Here is a 22,951-nt window from a genome sequence, read left to right as displayed (position 1 = left end):
TATTCTGTCTTGGTGCCTAAGGTATGAATTGTGAGTCTCTTCAGTACAGTTGGCACTCTCTGTGTCCTCTTTAAGAGCAACTACCTGGAGGTTCATGAAGAATAGCTCATGTTTCTTTCTGTATTTGCTGTTCCAAGTAGGTTAATCCTGTTCCAAGTAGGTTAATCTAGGTACATCTAGGATTGATTTTTGTTGTGCCTCATGTAGGAGAGGAGCCCGCTGTGATGGTTTGTTATTTTTTTCTTCATGCACATATTCAGCTGTCTCAGCACCATTTATAGAAAAGTCAGTTGTTTCTCACTGTTCCAATGAGCCGTTTGCTTCAAGGTTCGGGGTCAGATGTGCTTGGTGAACTCCTTTGTCTGTTTCTCTGCCTGTAACACATTGCTTTAATTCTGTAGCTCCATGGTAAGAACTATAATTTGACAAATTTTCTCCTTCTTCAAAGTGTCTTGGCTTTGAATTCTCCTGGAAATCTATCAGCTGGTCCATTTTTACCTCAGAAAACCTGCTGGGATTTTGATAAAGATTGCTTTTGAGTCTGTGAATCAAGGTGGGAGAAATAAACACCCTAGCTGGTATAGAAGGATACAAATCCTAAAGAAGCTCATAGGCGTGAGTTATATGAAGTGAGTACTTGATCGAACCACGTAGGTGATGAATGGGGCTTGAGGCTTCATATTTCTTCCGATGCCTTTCATCCCTGTACTTGGGAAGCAAAGGCAGGCTGATCTCTGAGTTCCAGGCCGGTCTGGTCCATAGAGTGAGTTCCAAGACAGCCAGGGCTACACAGAGAAACTTTGTCTTGAAAAACAAACAAACAAACAAAAACAAAACACCCTTACAACATTGAGTCATGAAAATCATGGCTATATATTTAAATTTTTGTTCATAGTTCACTAAGTTTTCTTCTTGAGGTTTTTCATGTATTTTGATCAATTTATTCCCAGGTATATAATATTTATGTTATATGGAAAATAGATTTAATTTTTTATTTTAAAAGTATTTATTATAGGCATAAAGAAGTAAAACTGGTCTTTACATGTTGAGATTTGGGCACACTAAATTCTCATATATTCTATTTGCTTCTTTGTTGGAATCCCCTCTAATCACAGTCTGGTTGGCCTTGTCATCTCCCTCTTGACCCTTCTTCCTTCTGTCTTCTGTGTCTGTGTGTCTCTAAGGTCTCTGAAACCTTGTTTATAATTTCTCATAGAAGAGATGGATGGAGGCATTGTTATCTTACAAGTTCCATTGGGAAGTGTTTTCTTTTCCCTTTTTAATTTTATAAACTTCACTTTAAAAAAACTTGCAAATAAATAAGAACACCCAAAGTCTATACAACTCAATGAACTTCTATACAGTTCTATGGGCAAGTGTGATGTTTGCTGTGGGCTTTTTTATGAGGACACTTTGAATGTCTCTAATCTGAACATTCAAAGCCTGAAATGCACCAAAATGAACCTTTGGTGTATGTGTGTGTATGTGTGTGTGTGTGTGTGTGTGTGTGTGTGTGTGTGTGTGTGTGTTAGAGGATTCAGAAGTAGCACTTCTAAGACCAACATCTGAAATACTTCTGACTCCAGGTGTTTTAAGGACAACTCACCCTGCACTTCCTGTGAGCCTGAGAAACTTCTATCTTTTTCTTAATTTGCAAAATAAGAAAGTGGCTGCTCTCTCTCTCTCTCTCTCTCTCTCTCTCTCTCTCTCTCTCTCTCTCTCTCTCTGTGTGTGTGTGTGTGTGTGTGTGTGTGTTGTGTGTTGTACATGTCTGGGGCATGTGCACACATGTACATACATGTAGAGGGCAGAGGTCAGAGGTCTATGTTGGGTGTCTTCCTCAATTGTTTCTCCACCTTAATATTTGAGACAGTATCTCTTACTTGAAGCTCATCCTTCCAGCGGGGCTGTCTGACAGATGAACTCCAGGGGTCCTCCTGTTTCAGCGCCCTCCTTCTCCACCCAGGACTGAGGTTACAGATGTGTGCTGTGCAAGCAGCTTTTACATGGGTGCTGGGAATCCAAACTCAGGTCCTCATGCTTGCATGGCAGACACTTTACCAACTGAGGTGTCTCCCCTGTCCTCAAACAGTGGCTACATTTACATCAGTTCCAAAGTCAGATTTTTCTGTTCTCATCTGTTGTTTTTCTTTTTTCTTTCTTTCTTTTTTTTTTCTTTTTGGTTTTTTGAGACAGGGTTTCTCTGTGTAGCTTTGCATGTTTCCTGGAACTCACTCTGTAGCCCAGGCTGGCTTTGAACTCACAGAGGTCCTCCTGCCTCTGCCTCCCGAGTGCTGGGATTCAAGGAGTGTGCCTCCACTACCTGGCTTGCTTTTGTTTTGTTTTTTAAAGACTTTGTTTCCTTTGTGTAGCCCTTGCTGTCCTATAACTCACTCTGTAGACCAGGCTGGCCTCGAACTCACAGAGATCCACCTGGCTCTGTCTCCCGAGTGCTAGGATTAAAGGCATGCACCACCACTGCTCAGCTCTGTATTTCTAATGTGCAGCCTATACTTTAGGTCATGACCCAAGACTCCCCCAAAGAACACAAATAAAGTTCACAAGAGGTCTTCTAATCCTTGGGCCCTGACATCACTTCTGATGCTACTGGGGACCCAAGGCAGATCCCAGAGCTGGCCTTGATTCAAGGAGAGAGAAAGAAACTTTGCAGCTGGGTAGAAGATAAAGTCACATTACCAAAGCAAAGGAAAAATGCCGTGATCTGGGCCGGGAGATCACTCAGTCAGTAAACTTCTGGCTGCTCAAGTATGAGGACCTAAGTTAGGGTCCCCAAAGCCCACATAATAAGATGGGCATGCTGGTGCCCAACTGTAATCCTCGTATTGGTGAGGCAGACACCGGGATGTTCCCTGGGGCTTACTGGCCAGCTAGTCTTGAATTCTGGCTTCAGTGAGAGACTTTGTCTCAAACTAAATGAATAAATAAAAATAGAATCATAATAAATTAAAAAAAGCAAGGTAGAAAAATGAAAGTGGAAGATCCTTGATGGCAACCTCCAGTTTCTGCATCTGTAGATCATGTACAAATAAGTCCACATGCGTACACTACACACACACAAGATATGTATATATGTGCATATGCATACTAAACCCATGTTGTGTGTTTATTTCCAAGGTTATTGATTTCTGTACATTTCTCTTGCTTGGTCCTTCTGGTGTGTTCCAAAGTTGTGGCTTGATTGTTTTCATCTGTTTTAAGAATTCTCAGCCAATAATTCTTTTTGTTTCCCCCTCTCTGTCCCAGTTAAATGTTTATTTGGCTTTTTCCCGTCACATACCATACCTGTCACCTCTCTTCCCAAACCACCATCCTTTTAGACATTTATTATTAAGTAGTTTATCTTAACACATGTGGTTTTTCCATTCTCCTTCAGTTGTGTCTAATTTGCTGTTAGAGCTGACTAAGAAAGATTTTTGAAAACTACTGATTTCTTTTCAAATTTAATTTATATTTAGTTTTTGACAAACGTATTTGGCTTAATACATGGTATGTATTACTATATTACACATAGTATATTAAGCCGTATTTTAATTATTACATCAATATAACTTGGTAATTTTGGCTTCCTATAAAAACCTCAACTATGTACTTGTCTCCCCCCAAAAAATAGTTTGCCTGGTAATTTCAGCATGTAAAGCTTTATGATATCTCTGCTCTATTTTCTCCATGCAGTCACTCACAGACACTGTGTGTCTCTGCTTGGTTTGGTTATGTGTCCTCAGCCCGGTAACAGCCTCCTTGAACAATCTACCCATGATAGACTTTGGGGCCTAGGCTGAAGGTGACCAATTTCAGAGAAAATATAAACATAAGGGTCATGCTTTCAGACACTGAGACCATTCCAACAAGGAATCATTTCAAACTCAATTCATGGTGTGATGTTCCCTAGAAGAGGTTAAACCCAGGCCAAGCATTCACACATAGTTTCTCCCTGGTCCTAGCAGGGAGTGAGTTCCCAGACCCCACTCCTCTGAGAACACTCCAGTCTGAGGGTGTTCAAATTCCTTTTACAATCCATGTGTAGATTGATGTGTGTAGACACACAAATAAGCTCCAGTGTGCTTTAAAGCATATCTAGGTAGATTTCAATACAAAATGAATTGTAAATGCTCTGCAAATAGTTGATAGACATGTTCAGTTCAGATACAGTTTTTTAAATGTTTTCAACCCACTGTGGTTGGATCCACGGGTACAGGACATACAGCCACAGAGGGCGGACCGCACATAGCAACTCCCGTTTAAGATGGACCGTGCCATTATTCCCACTATGTGAATGAGAACTCAGGGAGGCTTGGTGGCTTTATAACAGTCATTCAGCTCGTAAATAAAGCCAGTCCCAAACCCAAGGCCCTTTGCCACTCATTTGTGTGATGCTAGAAGCCAGTGGAGGACCTGACCTAAATAGACTTCTATTTAAACCTGAAGATAACCTCAGCAAACCACACACGTAAACACAGATCCCTGTTTTAAAACTTTAACCTCCTAAAACAGAAACAGCATTATCTCAAAACTGCCCTCGGACCCAGCAAGCTGGCAGGAAAGCACCTTAGATAATAACATACAGATTTTTGTTAGAGTTCCGTTTTCCTCAAATGGGTCACAAATCCCCAAGAGGCTGTCCAAACTGTGGATAAAACCTCATTGCCTTGGCGATGGTGCATCCATGATACTGTCGATGCAAAGCCGGGGGGTAGGAGCTGAGGGAACTGATCATGTGTGTTTTCACCACTGATGTGAGTGAAGTCAACACACATCAGCAGGAAGCCAGAGTGCTGCTGGGAGTTTGGGTCTCTTCCCCTCCCAGACTTCTCTAGAAATATCCTTACAAAAAGAGCAGAGGGGCTCAAGAGTTAAGAGCACTGGCTGCTCGGACCCAGGTTCAATTCCCAGCACCCACATGGCAGCTCACACCTGTCTGTAACTTCAGTTCAAGGGGGCCTAACACCCTCACATGGATATACATGCAGGCAAAACACCAATGCACATAAATAAAAATAAATTAAAGAAATAGAGTTGAAACAGATGTTAGAGAAATTCTGGTGGGCCAACTCTGTTGTGGAATATTGTCTTAAGGTGTGTTACTTTTGTTTATGTTGCATTTGTTGAACTCTGGGAAGCTGTGTTACTGTGCCTGTCTAAAACACCTGAGTGGTCTAATAAAGAGCTGAATAGCCAATAGCGAGGCAAGACAGAGAAATAGGCGGGGCTGCCAGGCAGATAGCAGAGATAGCAGAGAGGATAAATAGAAGGAGAAATCTGGGAGGAAGGAGAAGAAAGAAGTAGCCAGAGAAGGAGGAGTCCAGTGGCCAGCCACCCAGCTACACAGCAAGACATGGAGTGAGAGTAAGATTTATAGAAATAAGAGAACGGGAAAAGCCCAGAGGCAAAAGGTAGATGGGGGTAAATTAAATTAAATTTAAGGAAAGCTGGCTAGCAAGCAACAAGCCAAGCTAAGGCCAGGCATTTATAATTAAGAATAAGGCATTGTGAGAGATTTATTTGGGAGCTGAGTGGTGGGCCCCCACAAAAGAGCAAAAACTCCCAACAACACAACTCCTTCAAATTACTGATGCAAGGGAGAAGGGATTGGCTTGGGTCCCTCATCTGGATGTCAGCAGAGCCCTTCCTAGGACCCTGAATCCAGACACCTCCCTCTATCTTAGAAGTTTCAGTCCCTGTCCCCATCTCTGCCATCACACACATATGTCCCCCCATTCTTGCTCTGAGCAGCCAGTACAGGTATGGGGGTTTCTTTTAGGGCTCGGGAGTCTACTTTCCCGGAATGTCACCTGTATCTTGAAGATTTTTAGTACCCGCTGTCAATCATTGTTTTCCTCAAGCTGCAGTTTTTGCTGCTGTCAATGAACTGGCTGGCAGTCACTAAGCAATGTCTCTGGGGAGAGAGACTGGATCTCATGGAATCACTGGAGGAAAATTAGGCGCCAACACAGGCGCAAAGAGCCGTGATAGCTGTAAAAGGATTTTGAGAACCGAGGGACGGTTGTGAGCTAGGGAAGTCTGAAGTGGGGTGTGCTACAGAACTAGCAGCTCGGTTGAGATAAACCCAGAAGAGCAGACAAGGGGTGCACAGGGAGGGAGGTGGACATGTCCACTCTGGGGCATAGCTCACCAACTGCCCCAAGCAGGCCGGTCGGATTGGAGCCTGGAGTCCTAAGGGGAAGTGGAGTGTGAGCCAACTAAGCCTGAGCGGGAGGATCGGTGGACTCTGGAAAAGGCCAGTGCAGCTCTTCTGCCTTAGGCCACCATTTGCTCTCCCATGGGAGGTCCTTTCCTGTCATACCACCACCTGTCCCTTATCTCTGGGAGGAGACTTTCCTGATGGAGAGACCCTAAGCCCCCCTCCCATGCACTTCCTTAAGATGCCTCTCCTCGGGTTGGGGATTTAGCTCAGTGGTAGAGTGCTTATCTAGCAAGCTCAAAGCCCTGGGTTCAATCCTCAGCTCCAAGGAAAAAAGATGCCTCTCCTCTTGGAGCTCCCTGACTAGCATTCTTTCCCCACATCTAGCTTTGAGAGATCTCCATGGCCTTTTGGTTCTGGCCCCCAGAACCTGCCCTCCCCTCACAAACAAAGCCAAGAGAAAATAAAACATAGGCCAAGGGCCAAACTACAAGTCAACTGTGAGCATGTCCTGTCCCGTGAGGAATGCTGCCATTCCTTGGAGCTCAGGGTGCGTGATGTTGGAAGGGGTGGGCAGAAGATGGAGGGTGTACCTGTCTCCATCCCACATAGGTGGTGTCTTCCTTTGGCCATTGGCATTGGACGCTGAATATTTAGATAATATGGTTCATGGCTTTTCAAATCATCTCTGTTGACTTTTGTGGGCCATCAGACTAGGTATCTCCCCAGAGGGAATGCTATTGTTCATGGTAAGTCATTTCTTTGGCCAGCCTGATGGGAAACCTACTCTGACTGGGAGGGCAGCTGAAAATTGTGGTCTTGTAGGCATAGCCACAGGACATATTTCTACATGGGGACAATTCAGGGAAGGTACTGTTAGTGTTCTTGTTGCTGTGGCAAAATATCTACAAGAAGCAATTTAAGGGAGGGATATTTATTTGGACTCGAGATGGTGCATCCATCATGGAGAAGAGGGCGTGGCAGAGTTTATAGCAACAGGAACATGTGCCTTGATCTCCTCACATCCCTGTGGCCTTGGAAATAGAGAGCTCCCTCTGGAAGCAAGGTGGCCTCTAACTCCCCTTCCCACAAGCCATCTACTTCCTCCAGCTAGGCCCCACTTCCTGAAGGTTCTGAAACTTCTTCTAACAGTCCCACCAGCTGAGGACCAGGTATGCAAACACAGCCCTACGGGGCCCAGTTTACATCCAAATCATAATACGCACAACAAACTTCTTATGACATCCATTCAGAAAGCCTGGGAGCTCAGAGCAAGCACACCGGACTCACTTTAAAAGAACTGAATGCCACACACGGCTCCACTAGTGACCTATGGAGTGTCTTTGGTAAGTTTGCTAACCCATTAGATCATAGTTTCCTGAGGCAGACATCAAGGTGATACTAGTGGCCTTCCTCTTCCACTATCCTAGAATTCAGAGACAAATATTTAGAAGCCAGCCCCCATCTGTCTCTCTGGACTTCAATGTCACCTTCAACTGACTGGCATGTGACTGCTCATGTACCGTGCTGACAAAAAAGATGCCTGTGCCTCCCAGCATGCCTGGAATCCTGAGGTGGAAGCCACCACAGTGTGGTGTGACTCATAATTCTCTGACTCAGTACGCACAGCTGCTCACAGGTAGCGTCTGCTCACCGGCCACCACAGCGTCCTGTAAGGCCCGTGTGTGAATGAGACTTGCCAACCACCCTAAGGAGCTTAGAGTCACCCAGAAGATCTGTGTGCAGTTAAGGAGACCACAGGGAGACACTGGATGACATTGACCCTCCCTTTGCCAGATCCTGGCCTAGCACAGTATTTAGTGATCAAGCTTGTACTTCCCTCGCTGGTCTGGTCCCTGGGCCTGTTTTAAAAACAAACAAACAAAAAGTCTAGGGCAATGGTTCTCAACATGTGGGTCATGGCCCCTTTCACAGAGGCCACATATCAGATAGCCTGTGTGTCAGATCATATTACAATTACATTACAGTTCATAACAGTAGCAAAAAGAGTTATGAAATAGCAACAAAATAATTCTATGGCTGGGGGTCATGAGGAACTGTATTACAGGGTCTCAGCTTTAGGGAGGTTGAGAACCACTAGTCTAGAGGATCATATAGCCTGCCTCTGGTGTTGCTGTGAGGACATTATACTTTACAAAGTATTGTAAATGATCATTCTCCCTGCTGCCCAGGGATGCACCTTGCTTTCATCCGGAAGGTGATCTTTGTTCACGTGCACGGCACTTGCCCACACAGCACTTTCCTATTCTTTGATCCTTACAGCAACTGTAGAAGGAAGGTGAGGAAGCCAGGCTCCTTCCCATTTTATAGATGAGAAAGTCCACAGCTGGAGAGATTGAGTGCATGGTCAAGGTCACCACGTGGGACTGTTTTTCCTCAAGCAAGGGATGGATTGTGGAAACTTGTGCCCTGGATACACTCTAAGTGGACAGACATCAAGGAAATCAGAAAATTGGAATGTGTGGCCTGTTTTAAGTTGGCTAGTAAAATCATCCCACCCACTTGTGGCTAGCTGCTGGGCAAGCTCCAGTCAGTTCTCTTGTAGAGTCAGGTTCTTAATTTGGAAGTACGTGAGTACCACCCAAGGGACTTCTGTGATTGCTGATGCCTAGCATATCCAGGCCCAATGCAGTCTAATGAAACCTGAGGGTTTTATGGGGGGGGGGGGGGGAAGGGCAGTGTCTAGGTAATGGCAGAGCAACAGAGAGCTGCTGAATTAAAAGGGGATCCCTGAGGCAGAAACCTCTGTGCATTGTACCTCCCCAAGGCCTGGTGCTATAAATGGACCTTTTCTGCTTCCCAACCTCAAAGGTTGCAGCTCTAATCTGGATGACTGATCTCTGTCATGCAGGCCTGTCCTTCAGAGCACACATAGGTGGTTTTCTCTCATTCCCAGCAGGGTGGAAAAATACATGGTTTTTTCCCTGAGGTGGGAGTTTCTCAGGGAGCTGAGAGCCCTTTACAGATCCGCAAGCCTCATGGTCAAACAGCTTTCCAGAAGCGAAACATTCCCTTGGGATCCCATGCCTGGGGGTCAGTGATGTCACAGTGCTTTGATGGTTTCTGCCCCAATGCCTCAGGCATGGGGGAAACACCAAAAGAATTTTCTTTCCACAAACCTGAGAGAAAGCAAAGGGTGACAATGAGGCCTGAGTCCCTCCACAAGTCCGTGGGAAAAGGGCTGTAACTTTCCATGATGATTGAGAGCTACTGTCTGGATTCAAGGCAGTTTCTCTGAGAGCCCAGGGTAGTTGTACCAGAGACTCTACTGCCAAGTTGAAAATGCCAGCTCTAGAACCTTCAGCAACATGGGTCATCTCAGGCTACAGAGTCTGGAAGTATCTGAAGGATTATCTACATCAGCAGCCAATCACAGCCATGTATTCCTGTGCCCTTGACCCCTGTCATAGACACCTTTAAAGGCATATTTATTTAGGGGGCTGGACAGATGGCTCAGTGGATGAGAGCACCGACTATTTTTCCGGAGGACCTTGGTTCGATTCCTAGCACCCACACGTTAGTTCCCAACTATCTATAACTCCAATCCCTGGGCATCTCATGCCCTCTCCTGGCCTCTGTGGGTATCGGGCATGCATGTGGTGTGCAGGCATACATGCAGGCGAAACACCCCTACATGAAAATAAATATCAAAACCATTTCCACTTCTTTTTGTTCCTTGATGATTTCATATTTGCCCATAATGCATTTTGGTCATTGTCATCCTCATTGACCTCTCTCTCATTCCTCTCCAGCTCCCACTAACCCTGTTTGACCAACAACCTTCTTTCTGCTCTTGTATCTGTCTTGGTTTTGTGACCCCACAGCCTTTAGGGTTTTTTTTTTTTTTTTTTTTTGATGAGCAGGGGTAGGGGGTATTTAAAAGAGCATGGTGGGTACCTTCCCAATGTCTACCCCACTGAAGAAAATGACTCGCCTTCCCAGGCAACCATTAACTGATTCCTCTTTGAGGAGGAGGGCAGCCTCAGGTGTCCCTTCCCCTTTAAAGCTTATTACCGCTGTGCAAGGCAGGCATTACCACATCCATCTTATAGACGAGGGAGCAGAGGCTGGGGGAGGCTGACAAGACACAGGGTGTCTAAGCTCCTGACCCTGTCTGAAATCCAAAGCCTTCACTTGGGTTAGCACTCTGGACAGTCTACTCTTGTTTGGCTATCTGCAGCTGTGTCCTTGTTCTGGTCTTGGTTTGGGAGCTGCACGGAGAAGGTCAGTACTCCTGATACCCAGCCCTGCAGATTCTGAGGAGTGGTCTCCTAAACCCTCCTCCACTTCTTATTTCTAGTCTTCACTCTGCGATTGCTTTTGAAGAGACTGTAATTTCTCCACCGTACTGTCTCTGCTTCTTTGTCAAAGATTTGGTTGACTATATTTTTCTGGGCCTCTCTGGCCTCCGTGCTGTCCCGTTGATATCTGCCTGTCCTTTTGGTAGAACCACACTGTCTAGATCACTCTACAGTAAGTTTTAATATTGGGTTTTATTGATCCTCAGTGTTGTGTTAACTATTTGAGGTCCTTTGCCTCTCCACAGAGACTTTAGAATCAGTTTGCTGATTCCCACAGAGATTTCTATACTTTTATATGGTCCTAAAGACTAAAAAGGAGAACAGTCTCTTACGACAGGTGAAAATTATGTAGACTATGAACTGTAGCCTCCGCAGATGAAGTGAACGTCTGTACATACTGCCTGTGGCCAATTTCACAATATTGAAATCGTGAATAGAGAGAATGGTCATGCCAGAAAAGAGACCCTAGGGTCTACAGAACCCACAATATGGACCATCTGGCCTTTATAGGAAGCATTTGTCAGACCTCGTCTTGGGCATGTGGATTATCCTTACTACTTTGCTTTCAAACACTACCCAGGTCGCTAAGTGAGCTAGGCTGCCTGTTTTGAGTCTCTCTGTCACCAGCGGCTAGCCATGTCAACTTTATAGTAAGCTGAGCTTTCTGGTTCTCACTTTACCGCATAAAGGGTGAGATTCTGGGACTTCTCTCATAGAATTATCATAAGGATCAAAGCAATTATTTTATGTCAGTGCTCTAACAGTGGGAGACAGGAGCTGTGTGGAAGCAGCTGCTACCACTTACATTTAGATTTGCTCTCCTGAGCTGGGAAGAACATTACCTGAGTGGCCTCACCTCCCTGCCCTGCTAACTCATCTCTCCACTACTGTAGTAACAACATCTTAAACATCATCTCTTCAAGGTTGGTCATGGTTCCCCGTTACCTATGGTCAGCCTGGCATTTGTGGCTTTGAAGTCCAGCTCCTTCTACCTCTTTGTGACCGGCCCCTTCCTTGCCCTCCAGCTTCAGACCCCATGTCCTAGCTTTTTCCAGCATGCCATGCTTGTCCACACCTCACTGATTTCCTGTCAGAGGGCCCTTTCTGCCCAGAAAACTGGCTTCCAGGAATTTCAGGACTCAATGAGATCTGGAGGTGGGTTATAGCCATCATTCATGCCAAGTGGTGTCTGGTTCCTCCGTGGGTAGGAACTGGAAATGTACTGTTTCTCCTTCACGCGACTCTAAATAATTTATTTTTGGAGTCAAACGGTAAAGCTGCAGAAGAAGTCTGGGGTGAGAAATGAGTCAAGCTCCGTCTCCTAGGTCAGGTTTGCCTTTCATGGTATCTGCTGATCTTTAGAGGCACTGCCCAGGGACCATGCTCACTGGACAGAGAGCTGGGAAGAGAAGAGTCAGAGGAAGCTGGGAATCTAAATCCAGGGTCAAGTACCTGGCTAGAAATGCCGTGTGGTGCCATTGAGACAGATAGCAACAGGAAGAATTTGCATAGTGGCACGTGGCTTCCATCTCAGCACTCAGGAGGCAGAGGCAGGTACAGCTCTGTGAGTTGGAAGCCAGCCGGGTCTGTATAGTGAGTCCCAGACCAGCCGGGGCTATATAGTGAGTTCCAGGCCAGCCGGGGCTATATATAGTGAGTTCCAGGCCAGCCAGGGCTATATAGTGAGTTCCAGGACAGCCAGGACTATATAGTGAGTTTCAGGCCAGGCGGGGCTATATAGCCGGAGTATGCTGGGATAAGAAGTATGTCTCCGTGTCTCCCTGCCTGTCTTGTCCTCTTCTTCGCCTCACTTCAGCAAGACCTCTTGAGAATTTACAGCAGTACCTAGGTACTTAGCACAGCCATGGCTGCTGGGAAACCCTGTGATTAGTTCTTTACAGTCTCACTACACTTCAGATCATTCTGGGATGCCTTTTGCCATTCTTGCCTTGTCCTAGATCCCCAAACAGGGGCAGCTATCAGCCATCATTAAGATCCTAGAGGGTTCTGCTTCTTGGCAAGGAAGCAGTATGGAATCTAATAATGTGCCCATGCAGGATATAGGGGGACGGCCGCCTCTCTTGGATACTTCTGTACCTCCATCTGGGGATTCTACCGTAGTGGAGTATGTAAATGGAATTATGGTGTTCCAAACTGTGACAGCTGGAGAAAAGGAATCTGTGCTTTTCTAAGATAAAGGATATTAGTAATATGGGTACATAGATAGTACTTGGGGGACAGGTGTAAAGGGTGTGCATTTGGGTAAGAGTTCATTTCAACATTTAAAAACCATCTCATGTACAGGTACACATACACAAAATGGAACTATTTCTGCTTACTTGCTGTGTATTTCTTTTTATTCTTTTTTTAGGACCTCCCCAAATTCAGAGCTCTTCTGGAGAGAACACATTGGCATGGCAGCCACAGCAAGTGGTAAGGATTTCGCCCTGGTGGGGAGGTGCATGTGTGTGTAGAGTGGGATGGGAGATGTGGGCGCTCTCTTCTAGTGGAAAAAAAATCCACATTTCCGAGCAGGTGGGTGGCCCCTCACTAAGGCCTTAAAGGAATGGGCCAAAGGAGCTGCTTCCCCAGGCCAGCCAGGATGCCTGGCATAACGTTACCACGGCTCCTGAAATTTGGGGCTCATCATCCCTGCAGACCGAGCGGGTGGTTCCCAGAAGTGTCCCGCAAGCATTATAAATGGGTGTGTTATCACTGTGAACCTTGAAGCAGATGTTGTAAGTTATCCGAAGGCGTCTGGGTGAGGTCTTCCCAGAAGGTCCACCAGATAAGAGATGAGAGTAAAATGCTGTGTGTCTCTTACTGTAATCAGTAATTCTCAAGAAATCAACTTAACGTTGTGAGAGACAGTGAGGGCTTCGTGTGCTGCCTGCTTTCCCTGCCAGAGTCCCTCCTCTAGCGCTGCCCATGTCCCAAAGAAGCCACCCTGGATTCCAGGCACCAGCACCCTGAGAGGTGCATGCCGCCCTGACGACTTGCGTACTGGTCACCATGACTGTCCTCTGCTCTTAGTGATCCATTTGGGCTGAGTACACTCCAGTCTGGAAGAGACACAGGAGGCTCCTGGGTTCATGTGTACCCAGTTTGCAGCAGCAAATAGGCATGATACCTCATGCTCTTTCTTGTGTTAAAATAAGAGAGGAACAGTATATAATAAAAATAAAGGAGGCACTGAATTAATCTTTTACACTTAGTAAACTAGGTGTAGTTCCCCCCCTCCATAAACTAGGTCCTTCGATTTTTTCTTCTTTTAAAAATTGGAATAAAAAATCCATAACAAGCATTAATGTTGACACTATGTTTGAGCAATATTGGGAACACGGCTGTTGTCTATCTGTGGCTATCCATCTCCAGAACATTTCATCATCCCAAGAGTTCATTTTGTTTGTTTGTTTCTCCAAGAGTTCATTTTTATTCTCCTTCACCATCTGCCTCCCCTCTCCACCACACTCTTCCAAGAGGTGCACATGCCTTGTGCTAAATTCTCATCAAGAGACACGCGTCCTCTCTGACCAGGGCCACTGGGTGTGGAAGTTAGGAAAATGTGCCCACGGGCAAGTGTTGCTTCTGGATTTTGAGCCTAGGTAGCCAGGAGCAGGGTTGTTTCTACACCACATGTTTTAGCAGGCAATGCTTCTGTACACGGAAATTGACATTTTGGGTGTTTGGTTTCAGTTGCGGGCCCCGAAGAAATTTCCATTCCTGTGCAAGCCGAAGAAGTTAGGACTGAGTGTGCCTTCTAAGTCAGGTATGTGCCTGCTGGCCGTGAGCAGGAGAGGCTCTGTGGCCATCAGAGGCTCTGCCTCCATTCCCCTTCTGCCTTTTGGTCATTCCATTCTCCCTCAGCTTCCCCCCCAACCTTACTATTTCAGTGGTTCTCAACCTGTGGGTCCCGACCCCATCAGAGAGTAGCATATCACATATTCCTGCACAGCAGATATTTACATGATGACTCTTAACAGCAGCAAAATCACAGTTATGAAGTAGCAACTTTACAAAGGCGGTGTCTCTCTCCAGCCTTCTACTTCCCAGAATTCTCTTCTCTCTTGTCCCGCCTATACTTCCTGCCTGGCCACTGGCCAATCAGAACTTTATTTACACAGAGCGATATCCACAGCACTTCCCCTTTTCTTTTGTTTTTAAGGAAGGTTTTAACTTTTACATAGTACAATTACATATAACAAAACAATTATCAAGCAAGAATTACAGTTACAATATTAAAGAAGATATCCTATCTATCTTATATTTGTGAGTCTAAGGTTTTATATCTAACTTATCTTTTATCATAACTGAGGAAATTGTAACTATCTAGCCTTCAACCACATCAAAGACCTCAGAAGGATATAATATTACCTGAGAACTGGGAGAAGGATATAAGCATTTTTCGGGAGTCTTGCAAGAGTAGACAGAGACAGCTGGCAGCCTGGACAGTCCTTTGTAAAGTTGGGGCATTTGTCTTCAGCCCACAGGGCTAGAGTCTCTCCGTCACTTTTCTCAATGTCCTGTAGAATGTCTGGCAGTTTCCTCTGCAAAGCAGGAACCTGAAGGACCATTTTGTCAATCAAAGTTTAGTGGTCACCTTTCTATGGGTCCTGCATGTCCAGTAGATCAAGCAGTCCAGGCAAGAACAGTTTCTTGCCCAAATGGCTATTTTTGCCAAGGTGACGATAAGATATGAAGTGTCTTCAATGCCCATCGGTGCTGCCAGGAGCAGACATGTCTCACTGTCCAGAAAGTCTAAATTTTAAAAGTATTTTAAATGCCATATTCTGTAGGTCTTTGAAGTATTTGAAGATTACCTATCTATCTGAAATATCTCTATGGATATCTAGAAGACTAACTAACATGGCTACGAGTATGATTATCATAGATGACTAATCATTAATCTATTTTTAATTATCCATTTCAATTTAAAATGAGCTATACAAACATAATACCTTAAACATGATTAGAAATATACACACAGTATAACAAAATTAACTTTAAGTTTGTATCAATAGACTAAAATCTATACCAATGTAAAACATTTTAAACAAGTTGTTGCTCTTTAGAAGTAAGTTCCCTAATCTACCCATTCATCCTATTATATCTATATCAGGCATCTTTTAGACGTTTGTTTGTTTGGTTTGGTCTTTTTGAGACAGGGTTTCTCTGTGTAGTTTTGGTGTCTGTCCTGGATCTGACTCTGTAGCCCAGGCTGGCCTCAAACTGACAGAGATCCTGCCTCTGCCTCCTGAGTGCTGGAATTAAAGGCATGTGCTACCACTGCTAGGCTCCAAGTTTGCATTTAAATTCCCCCATAACACAGCCAGGAAGTTTGGCCAGTGGTTTCTAGGGAGGCACACATGTGGGTCAAGGAGATGTGTATATTTGCACATAATTTGCATATAGTGTTTCTACATGATCACTGAGTTTGAGTGCTATTCTCTGGTAATCTTCTAACCACAGTTAACCAATGGGTACCCAGGTGGCCCTAATTTAGTCTCTTGGTCTGTTACTTATTAATGGTAGCTCAGAAATGCAGGGTTGTGAGTTAGTGGGAGGTGAGAGGCAGGCAGAGGACCAGGTGAGAAGATGCCATGAGAACCATGGGACATAGGCTTGGAGAGGCCAAGTCCACGGTATTAGTGTGGCCTCCAGAGGGGAGGGAGCCTTATACGGGTCCTGGGGTTCCCAGTGAGTACAGGACCCTGAACTTGCCAGCAGGCCTGGCCTTAGTGGCTATGTTGGGGCTTGAGGGTGTGGGTGTGCTCTGTGTACCCACACAGAGCATTCTCTGCCTACTTTGTGGGACTGCAGATCTGACCTTGCCACATGGGTTCTTATCTTCACAGTCCACTCTCTAAGACCATCAGACATTAAACTTGTGGCAGCCATTGGAAACCTGGGAACTGTAAGTATTTAATATAGCTTGACTAAGGGGACCATTTGGTTCCAGTGACACCATGAATAAGCTCCTGATGATGTCTCGGCAGAATGTTCCATTTTCGGCCAGGTGTGGTGGCACAAGCCTGTAATCTGAGCACTTGGGAGGTAGAGGCAGAAGAACCAGAAGTTCCAGGTCATCTTCAACTACATAATAATTTGGAGGGTAGCCGGGTGGTGGTGGCACAGCCCTTTAATTCTAGCACTCGAGAGGCAGAGGCAGGCGGATCTCTGTGAGTTTGAGGCCAGCCTGGGCTACACAGTGAGTTTCAAGACTACCAGAGCTGTTATACAGAGAAACCTTGTCTCGGAATAATAATAATAATAATAATAATAATAATAATAATAATAACAATAATAACAACAACAACTTGCAGGCTGGCCTGGACTGTTAGACCTCTGTCTCTGATAGTGCTCCGTTTGGAAGAGAACCCTGTATGAGTCAAAGATGTCCTAAAATCTTAGAGGGGGGTTCTAATTAAAAAAAAAAAATCAAATGAATGCCTACGATCACCTCAGAAAAGGGAATGTCTGGGGTTTCTCATTAATAAGTTAAACCCACTGGTAAGTCTTGCCCAGAGTCTTGGCCCTATGCTTTAAAATGTATTGTTTCAGTTTTCTATACGTTCTTCTTCTGGCTGAGCATGTTCCCTTTAGATCCCTTATCTCTTTCAATTTGCATTATCTTTGTATTCCTCGCCTCTCTCCCTGCCGTTAGTCACCCTTGTTCCCTACCTCCCCTTTCGTTTTCTCTTTCTTAGCACATATCCATTCATGATTTCATGTGTCTGGAGAAGATACGGGAACTCTAAACAAGAGAAACTCTCTGACATTTGCCTTTCTGAAATTGGCTTAGTTCACAGAATATGATTGTCTCCGGTTGCTTCCATTTTTCTTTCAACAACATGACTCGATTCTTTACAGCTGGGGAAATCCCACTATGTATATCAGCCCCATTTTCTTTGTCCAGTCCTCTGATGTTGGCTAAGTCCATTGTTTCCGTAATTTGATTGTTATGAGTAGTGCTGCCACGGCAATGATGTGTAAGTACTTTGGATGTGTTGACTTTGACTCCTTTGGGTCAATACTCAGGAGGGCTGTGGCTGGGTCATACAGAAAACCCACTTTTAGTTTTCCACAAGCCCCCATACTTAATTCCACACCATTGCACAGAATTGATAAGGCAATCTTTGAAGCATTTGCATTTCTAAGATAAAGGAAATTATCTTTGTATATTTAAAAAAAAATACATGGAGAGGCTGGAGAGTTGGTCCAGTGCTTAAGTACACTTGTTGGCCCCAGAGGACTCGGGTTCAATTCCCAGCACCCTAGTGGCAGCTTACAACCATCTGTAACTCCAGTCTCAGGGAACTGGGCACCCTCTTCTGACCTTGATGGGGACTTGGGCCCCCCATTTGATGCACAGACATACATGCAGCAAAACACTCATAAAATAATTTTAAGATACACTGATATTAATAAAAACATATAATTGTGATAAGTATAAATTTATACAACTTGCTATCTTAGCCATTTAAATATTTACTTCTAATACCTAATACAATGCATATATAGGAAGCAGTGACAAGAAAATGTCACCATAAAAAAAGGGGGGGTTGGGGATTAGCTCAGTGGTAGAGTGCTTGCCTAGCAAGTGCAAGGCCCTGGGTTCGATCCTCAGCTCTGGAAAAAAAAAAGAAAATGTCACCATTCATCAGAGACACAGCCCCTTGTCCCTTGCTTCCCGGCATTCTTCCTCACTGGACCCACTGCTCTCTAGTAATCCCTCCCCTTCTTCATGTCTCACGTGGTCTCTTGCTTTCCCGCCCCTTTCTTAAAGCCTTTCTCCTTTCTCTAGTTTCTGCTGCTCCTCACACCCTCCTGGACAGAAGGAACCTGCGTTCTGTCACAGAAACGCTCCCACATCCATGTTTAAGCCGCTCTTGACACAGTAGCTGGGGCCTGGGACCAGCCTAGCTGTCCATCAGCACATGAATGGATGATGGACATGTTGTATCTACACACAATGGAATTTTACTCATCCACGAAGAAAAATAAATGTTTGAGATTTGCAGGAAGAAAGATGGGTGGAATTGAGATAACCAAGGCCCAGCCAGACCACTATTCCATGTTCCCTCGCATATGTAGATCCAAGCTTCCCTGTGAGTCGTACAAGTGTGCGGCTCAGTAGTACAAAGTCTGTTTTCACTGTATAACCGGCCTCCAGAGTGTTCTTCATCTTACAAAACCGACTCTTCACCCATTAAATAACAACTCATCTTGCATTTTCCCAGCCCCCCCAAATCCACATTTCCACTTTCGGTTTCCATGAGTTTGACCAGAGAGACCTCACATCCTTGAAATCATGTAATGTCTCTCTTATGTAAACAGCTTATTTTGATCAACACAATTTCCTCCTGTGCCAGATGCTTCCTTTATAAAGGGTGACTAATATTCCATTGTATGCATGGACACAGCATGTTTTGTTTATCTGTTCATGCATGGGCATGTGTCATCGTCTGGCTGTTGCCAATCCCGCTAAAAACATTCTGTACAAATAATCTCCTCAAGGTCCTACTTCCCATTCTTTTGGAAAGATGCCTTTAAATATGACACTAGATTACATGGTAATTATGCTTTTAATTTTTTTGAGGAATTTGAAAGCGATGGTGCATACTTATAATCCCAATTTAGGAAACTGAGGCAGGATCAAAAGCAGATTAGGCCAGCCTGGGTTAGATAGCAAGTTTCAGGCCAGGCTGAGATATACAGTGCTATTTTGTCTAAATAAATTCTTTTTTGAGAATCTGGGGCTGGAGGGATAGCTCAGCCATTAAAGGCTAGGCCCACAACCAAAAATTTTCTCAGTGAGCAAAGGTCTCCTGTGCCAGGCGACAGCCAGCCTCTGCTGAGCCTGTGCTGTAGACAATGGAACATCTACTTCAGGTTCCTGCAGCTGTGACCCATACCCGAGGGGACCCTCTGGCTCTTCTACTCTGGACAGAGAAGTCTCCATGGAGTCATGTTCTAAATCTAAAGCTCTCGTGGACTTGGACCTTGCAGCTTTGCTTTGAGACAGCATTTCCAGTGACCAGTGGTGACACTGTCAGCTGTCCTTCACTCCCCTCCTTGCTGAGTGAGAGTCAGGGCCTACAGAGACAGAACGAAGCTTGGGCCAGAATGACCTCTGATGTCACCAGTCCATAGCCAGGCCCCTCTAGCTTCAGGATGAGACTTGAAGGGCCAGCTCCTTGTAGGTCACCCTTCTCTGTCTGTCCTGACAGGCAGATGTGTTGTGTGTTAACACACACACACACACACACACACACACACACACACACACACACACACACACACAGAGGTTTTTTTTTTTTTTTTTTTTTTTTTTTAAGGTCCTTAATGCTAACACTTCTGCTTTGAGTTTCTGGAGTGTCTGAGATGAAGACACACTCACTTGTTTGGGATTCTCTGAAAGTTGTTAATTGCTTTAGATTTGCATTCCCTTTCAAACATTTGAAAACAAGATCTGCAAATATGTACGCAATTGATTTTCAATAGCACCTGTGATACATGGTCCCTACAAGAAAAATCCAGATGTGCAGCGTAAGAAAAATTAAAAGAGCCACTCACACCTTGTGCCTCGGCCCCCATTAACATATATGTTCACTTACGCACACACACACAATCCAGTATATTTGAAGGCAGCAGAGAGGGGCAGAGGGGACATGCAAAACCTAAATGGTGCTAAAACACAACAGGACATCTGAAAATCTTTTTTTTTTTTTCATGTTTCAAAGACATCTCCATGCCAAACAATGGGAGCTTACGATCCACTCTGTTGGATTCTTTGTGGGAGAGCCTATATCTTACTTGGTTTGGAACCTTGAGGTCATAGTATTGGCCAGGCACTCTGCAAATGAGATGGAGGAGAAAGGATGCTCGCCATTCTCATGGCTTCTAGGTCTTCCCAGCTAAGCTTCCCCACATGCTGGCCTTGTGCCCTTCTCTCTTCCTTCTCCTTCTCTTGAGCACCACCTCCCCTCTGGGGGCAAGATATGCTCTCCAGCAGCTAATTGCAGAAGAAGCAAATTTGTGGTCCTAAAACACTGTGTCTTTAATTCAGTCCACTGCCAACACTGAAATTGGGAGGTTTCAAACATTTGTGTTTCCAGTGTCTGGAATATGAGATCTTGATGCCCTACTCCTCCTCCGGCAACTGGACGCTCAAGCTGGCAGACAGCCCCCCCTATGATCTGACCAGACTGTCCAACTGGCGGGGCCCAGGGGATCCGCTCCCCTGACTGCCTAACCCAAGCTCTGCTTCACAGCCTCTGACTTGCGTAGTCCGGGGATTTTTGCTCTGCTTGTGGCCTCTCCCTGGAAGATGACCTTCCCAAGACCCTCTCACTGACAAATGAGAGACGTGGCCCTCAGGGAGAGGGATTTCATGGTCAGCCTATGCTCTTAGAGAGCTTTAAGGACGTGACCCAGTGCCTTGGGCTGGCTAGGTTGGAGCTGGTGGCTGGGACAACTGTGCTCATTAAAGCAACCTGGGTGGGGACAATGGGGACATTACTGTCTACCTGTGGCCGCTATACCTGGCATTCTGTCTGCTAGTAACTTTGACAGATCTAAGTTTAACCATGTCTGAACTTTGTGTGTATTTATGCATCAAAAACTATGAAAATACTTAGGCTAGCTAATGTTTGAGAGTATTTCCAATGTCCTGACCACAGTTTCTGGTCTCTCTGGGAGCTTGCTAAGCACGTGACCCTGTCCCCAGGGGAAGGGTGAAATTGTCTCCCTTTCAGGACTGTGATTAGGACGTCCCCTACAAGGAATGCCCTATGCTATCCACTATTTCAAGGGGAAAACAGAACTTTGCTGTATTCATTTAACATTTACTGAGTGCTTACAATATGTCAGGCCCTGTTCTAGGTCCAAGGAATACAGTCAAGTACAAACAGATGAAACCCCCTCCCTTCGATGGCTCCTTACACTCTACTCAAAGGGGGAGAGATGGCAGTCACCCTTAGATTGTGGAGGGCCATGGCAAATTGGTCTTTTGATTCTGTACAGAATATAGCATGCCTTCTGATGCGTTTACATCTGTACTCAGAGGAAAGCTCTCAGCCATTCTGTTGTGAGGGTCTGACAGACGAGCTGTGGGGGAGCAGGGTGTGTCTTCCTCCCCATAAAGTGAGCAAGGTGGACTTGGTCCTCCTGTGGACTCATGGCTTCCCCGCTGGCTTCCAATGGCTGACTTACTCACACCAAGTGTCTCTTCCAGCCTCCAGACTCTGGCGTGGTCAACATGGAGAAAACTCAAAGGTACCCATGTTTTGGAACACAGAGCTAGCAGGGATGCCCCACACATGTTCTCCTCTAACTTCTTGCTAGATTGATGGGTGACACCAAGGACCAGAGAGTTTAAAGACTTTGCTTAAGGCTTAAGGGACAGAGCAGTGACCGGAACCAGCTCCCAGCCTTCTAGCACCTATCCAGAACTTTTGACTCCCCATGGCTCCTCTGGGTGGATGAGAAGTGGGAGAGGCCAAAAAGATGGAATGCCTGTGTCTTCCCCAAGGCCTCTTCCTTCTGTTCTTGGGTGACCTTGCAGGGTTTGGATCAAAGTCATTTTACACCGGAGTCAGTGTCCTCTTCAGCTTTGGGCAGGACTGGAGAGCTTGGGAAGAGGGTCCTGAGGGAGCTATTTGCCCCTTACTAACTGCAGAGCAAGGACAGGCTAAAAGCTTGTTAGGAATGGCCTATGATGGCCAAGGAAAGGGCTCCCGTGGGTGACCAGTATAGTCTGATCTGTGTGTGCTCGCCTCTTACAGCATGGAGAACAAACCACAGCAGATGTGCCTGGGGGTCATGACAGGTGAGTCCTGGGTTTCTAGCCAGCTTGTCCCCAACCTGTGACACAGCAGACATTTTGTTAATCGCGAAGATGCATTTTATTGGTCACTTTATCACCAATGCCTGGGAAAGGAGGAAGTCAAGCTAGGAAGGCGGATAAGGGAGGCAGGGAATGGCAGGTCACATGTCCTGAATCATGAAATCATGAAATCATGACTGGACCAAAGCCTAGTGGGTTCTTGTTTCTCTGGGACCTCAGAGATGGATTCATGGCACTTACTTGGGTCCTTCCTCCTGCCCAAGGGGAAGACCCAAGTCTAATTTTCCACCTATTTGCAAAATAAAACTGCACTCTATAATATCTCTCTCACTGGCCATAAAAACGTATCCTAGGCTCCAGAAAATGAAGGGAAGGAAATAAAAGGAAGTAATTGTGATTAACATGTTGGCCTGTTTTTTTCTTTTTATTTCTTTCTTTCTCTCTCTCTTCCTTCTTTCTTTCCTTCCTTCCTTCCTTTCCTCCTTCCTTCCTTCCTTCCTTTCCTCTTTCCTGTCCTTCCTTTCCTTCCTTCCTTCCCTCCCTCCCTCCCTCCCTCCCTCCCTCTCTCTCTCCCTCCCTTCCTTCCTTCCTTCCTTCCTTCCTTCCTTTCTATACTAATGT

At 45.3% G+C, this 22,951-nt stretch overlaps 1 protein-coding gene across 1 annotated transcript in view; it reads left to right on the top strand.

Annotated features, from left to right (window-relative positions):
- Positions 1-21,727: 21,727 nt before the first annotated feature.
- The window catches only part of Plb1 (phospholipase B1), a 94,820-nt gene continuing 93,596 nt past the window's right edge, over positions 21,728-22,951 (top strand). Inside the window, exons 1-2 of the mRNA XM_036171024.1 lie at positions 21,728-21,759; positions 22,269-22,312. Of these exons, the coding sequence (XP_036026917.1) occupies positions 21,743-21,759; positions 22,269-22,312 (61 nt within the window). The 5' untranslated portion in view covers positions 21,728-21,742. The remainder of the gene's footprint in view (positions 21,760-22,268; positions 22,313-22,951) is intronic.

The sequence above is a fragment of the Onychomys torridus genome, chromosome 21, assembly GCF_903995425.1.
Source record: "Onychomys torridus chromosome 21, mOncTor1.1, whole genome shotgun sequence".
NCBI lineage: Eukaryota > Metazoa > Chordata > Mammalia > Rodentia > Cricetidae > Onychomys > Onychomys torridus.
The sequence above is the reverse complement of the archived record's forward strand: the minus strand, read 5'-3'. Positions and strand labels throughout refer to the sequence as shown.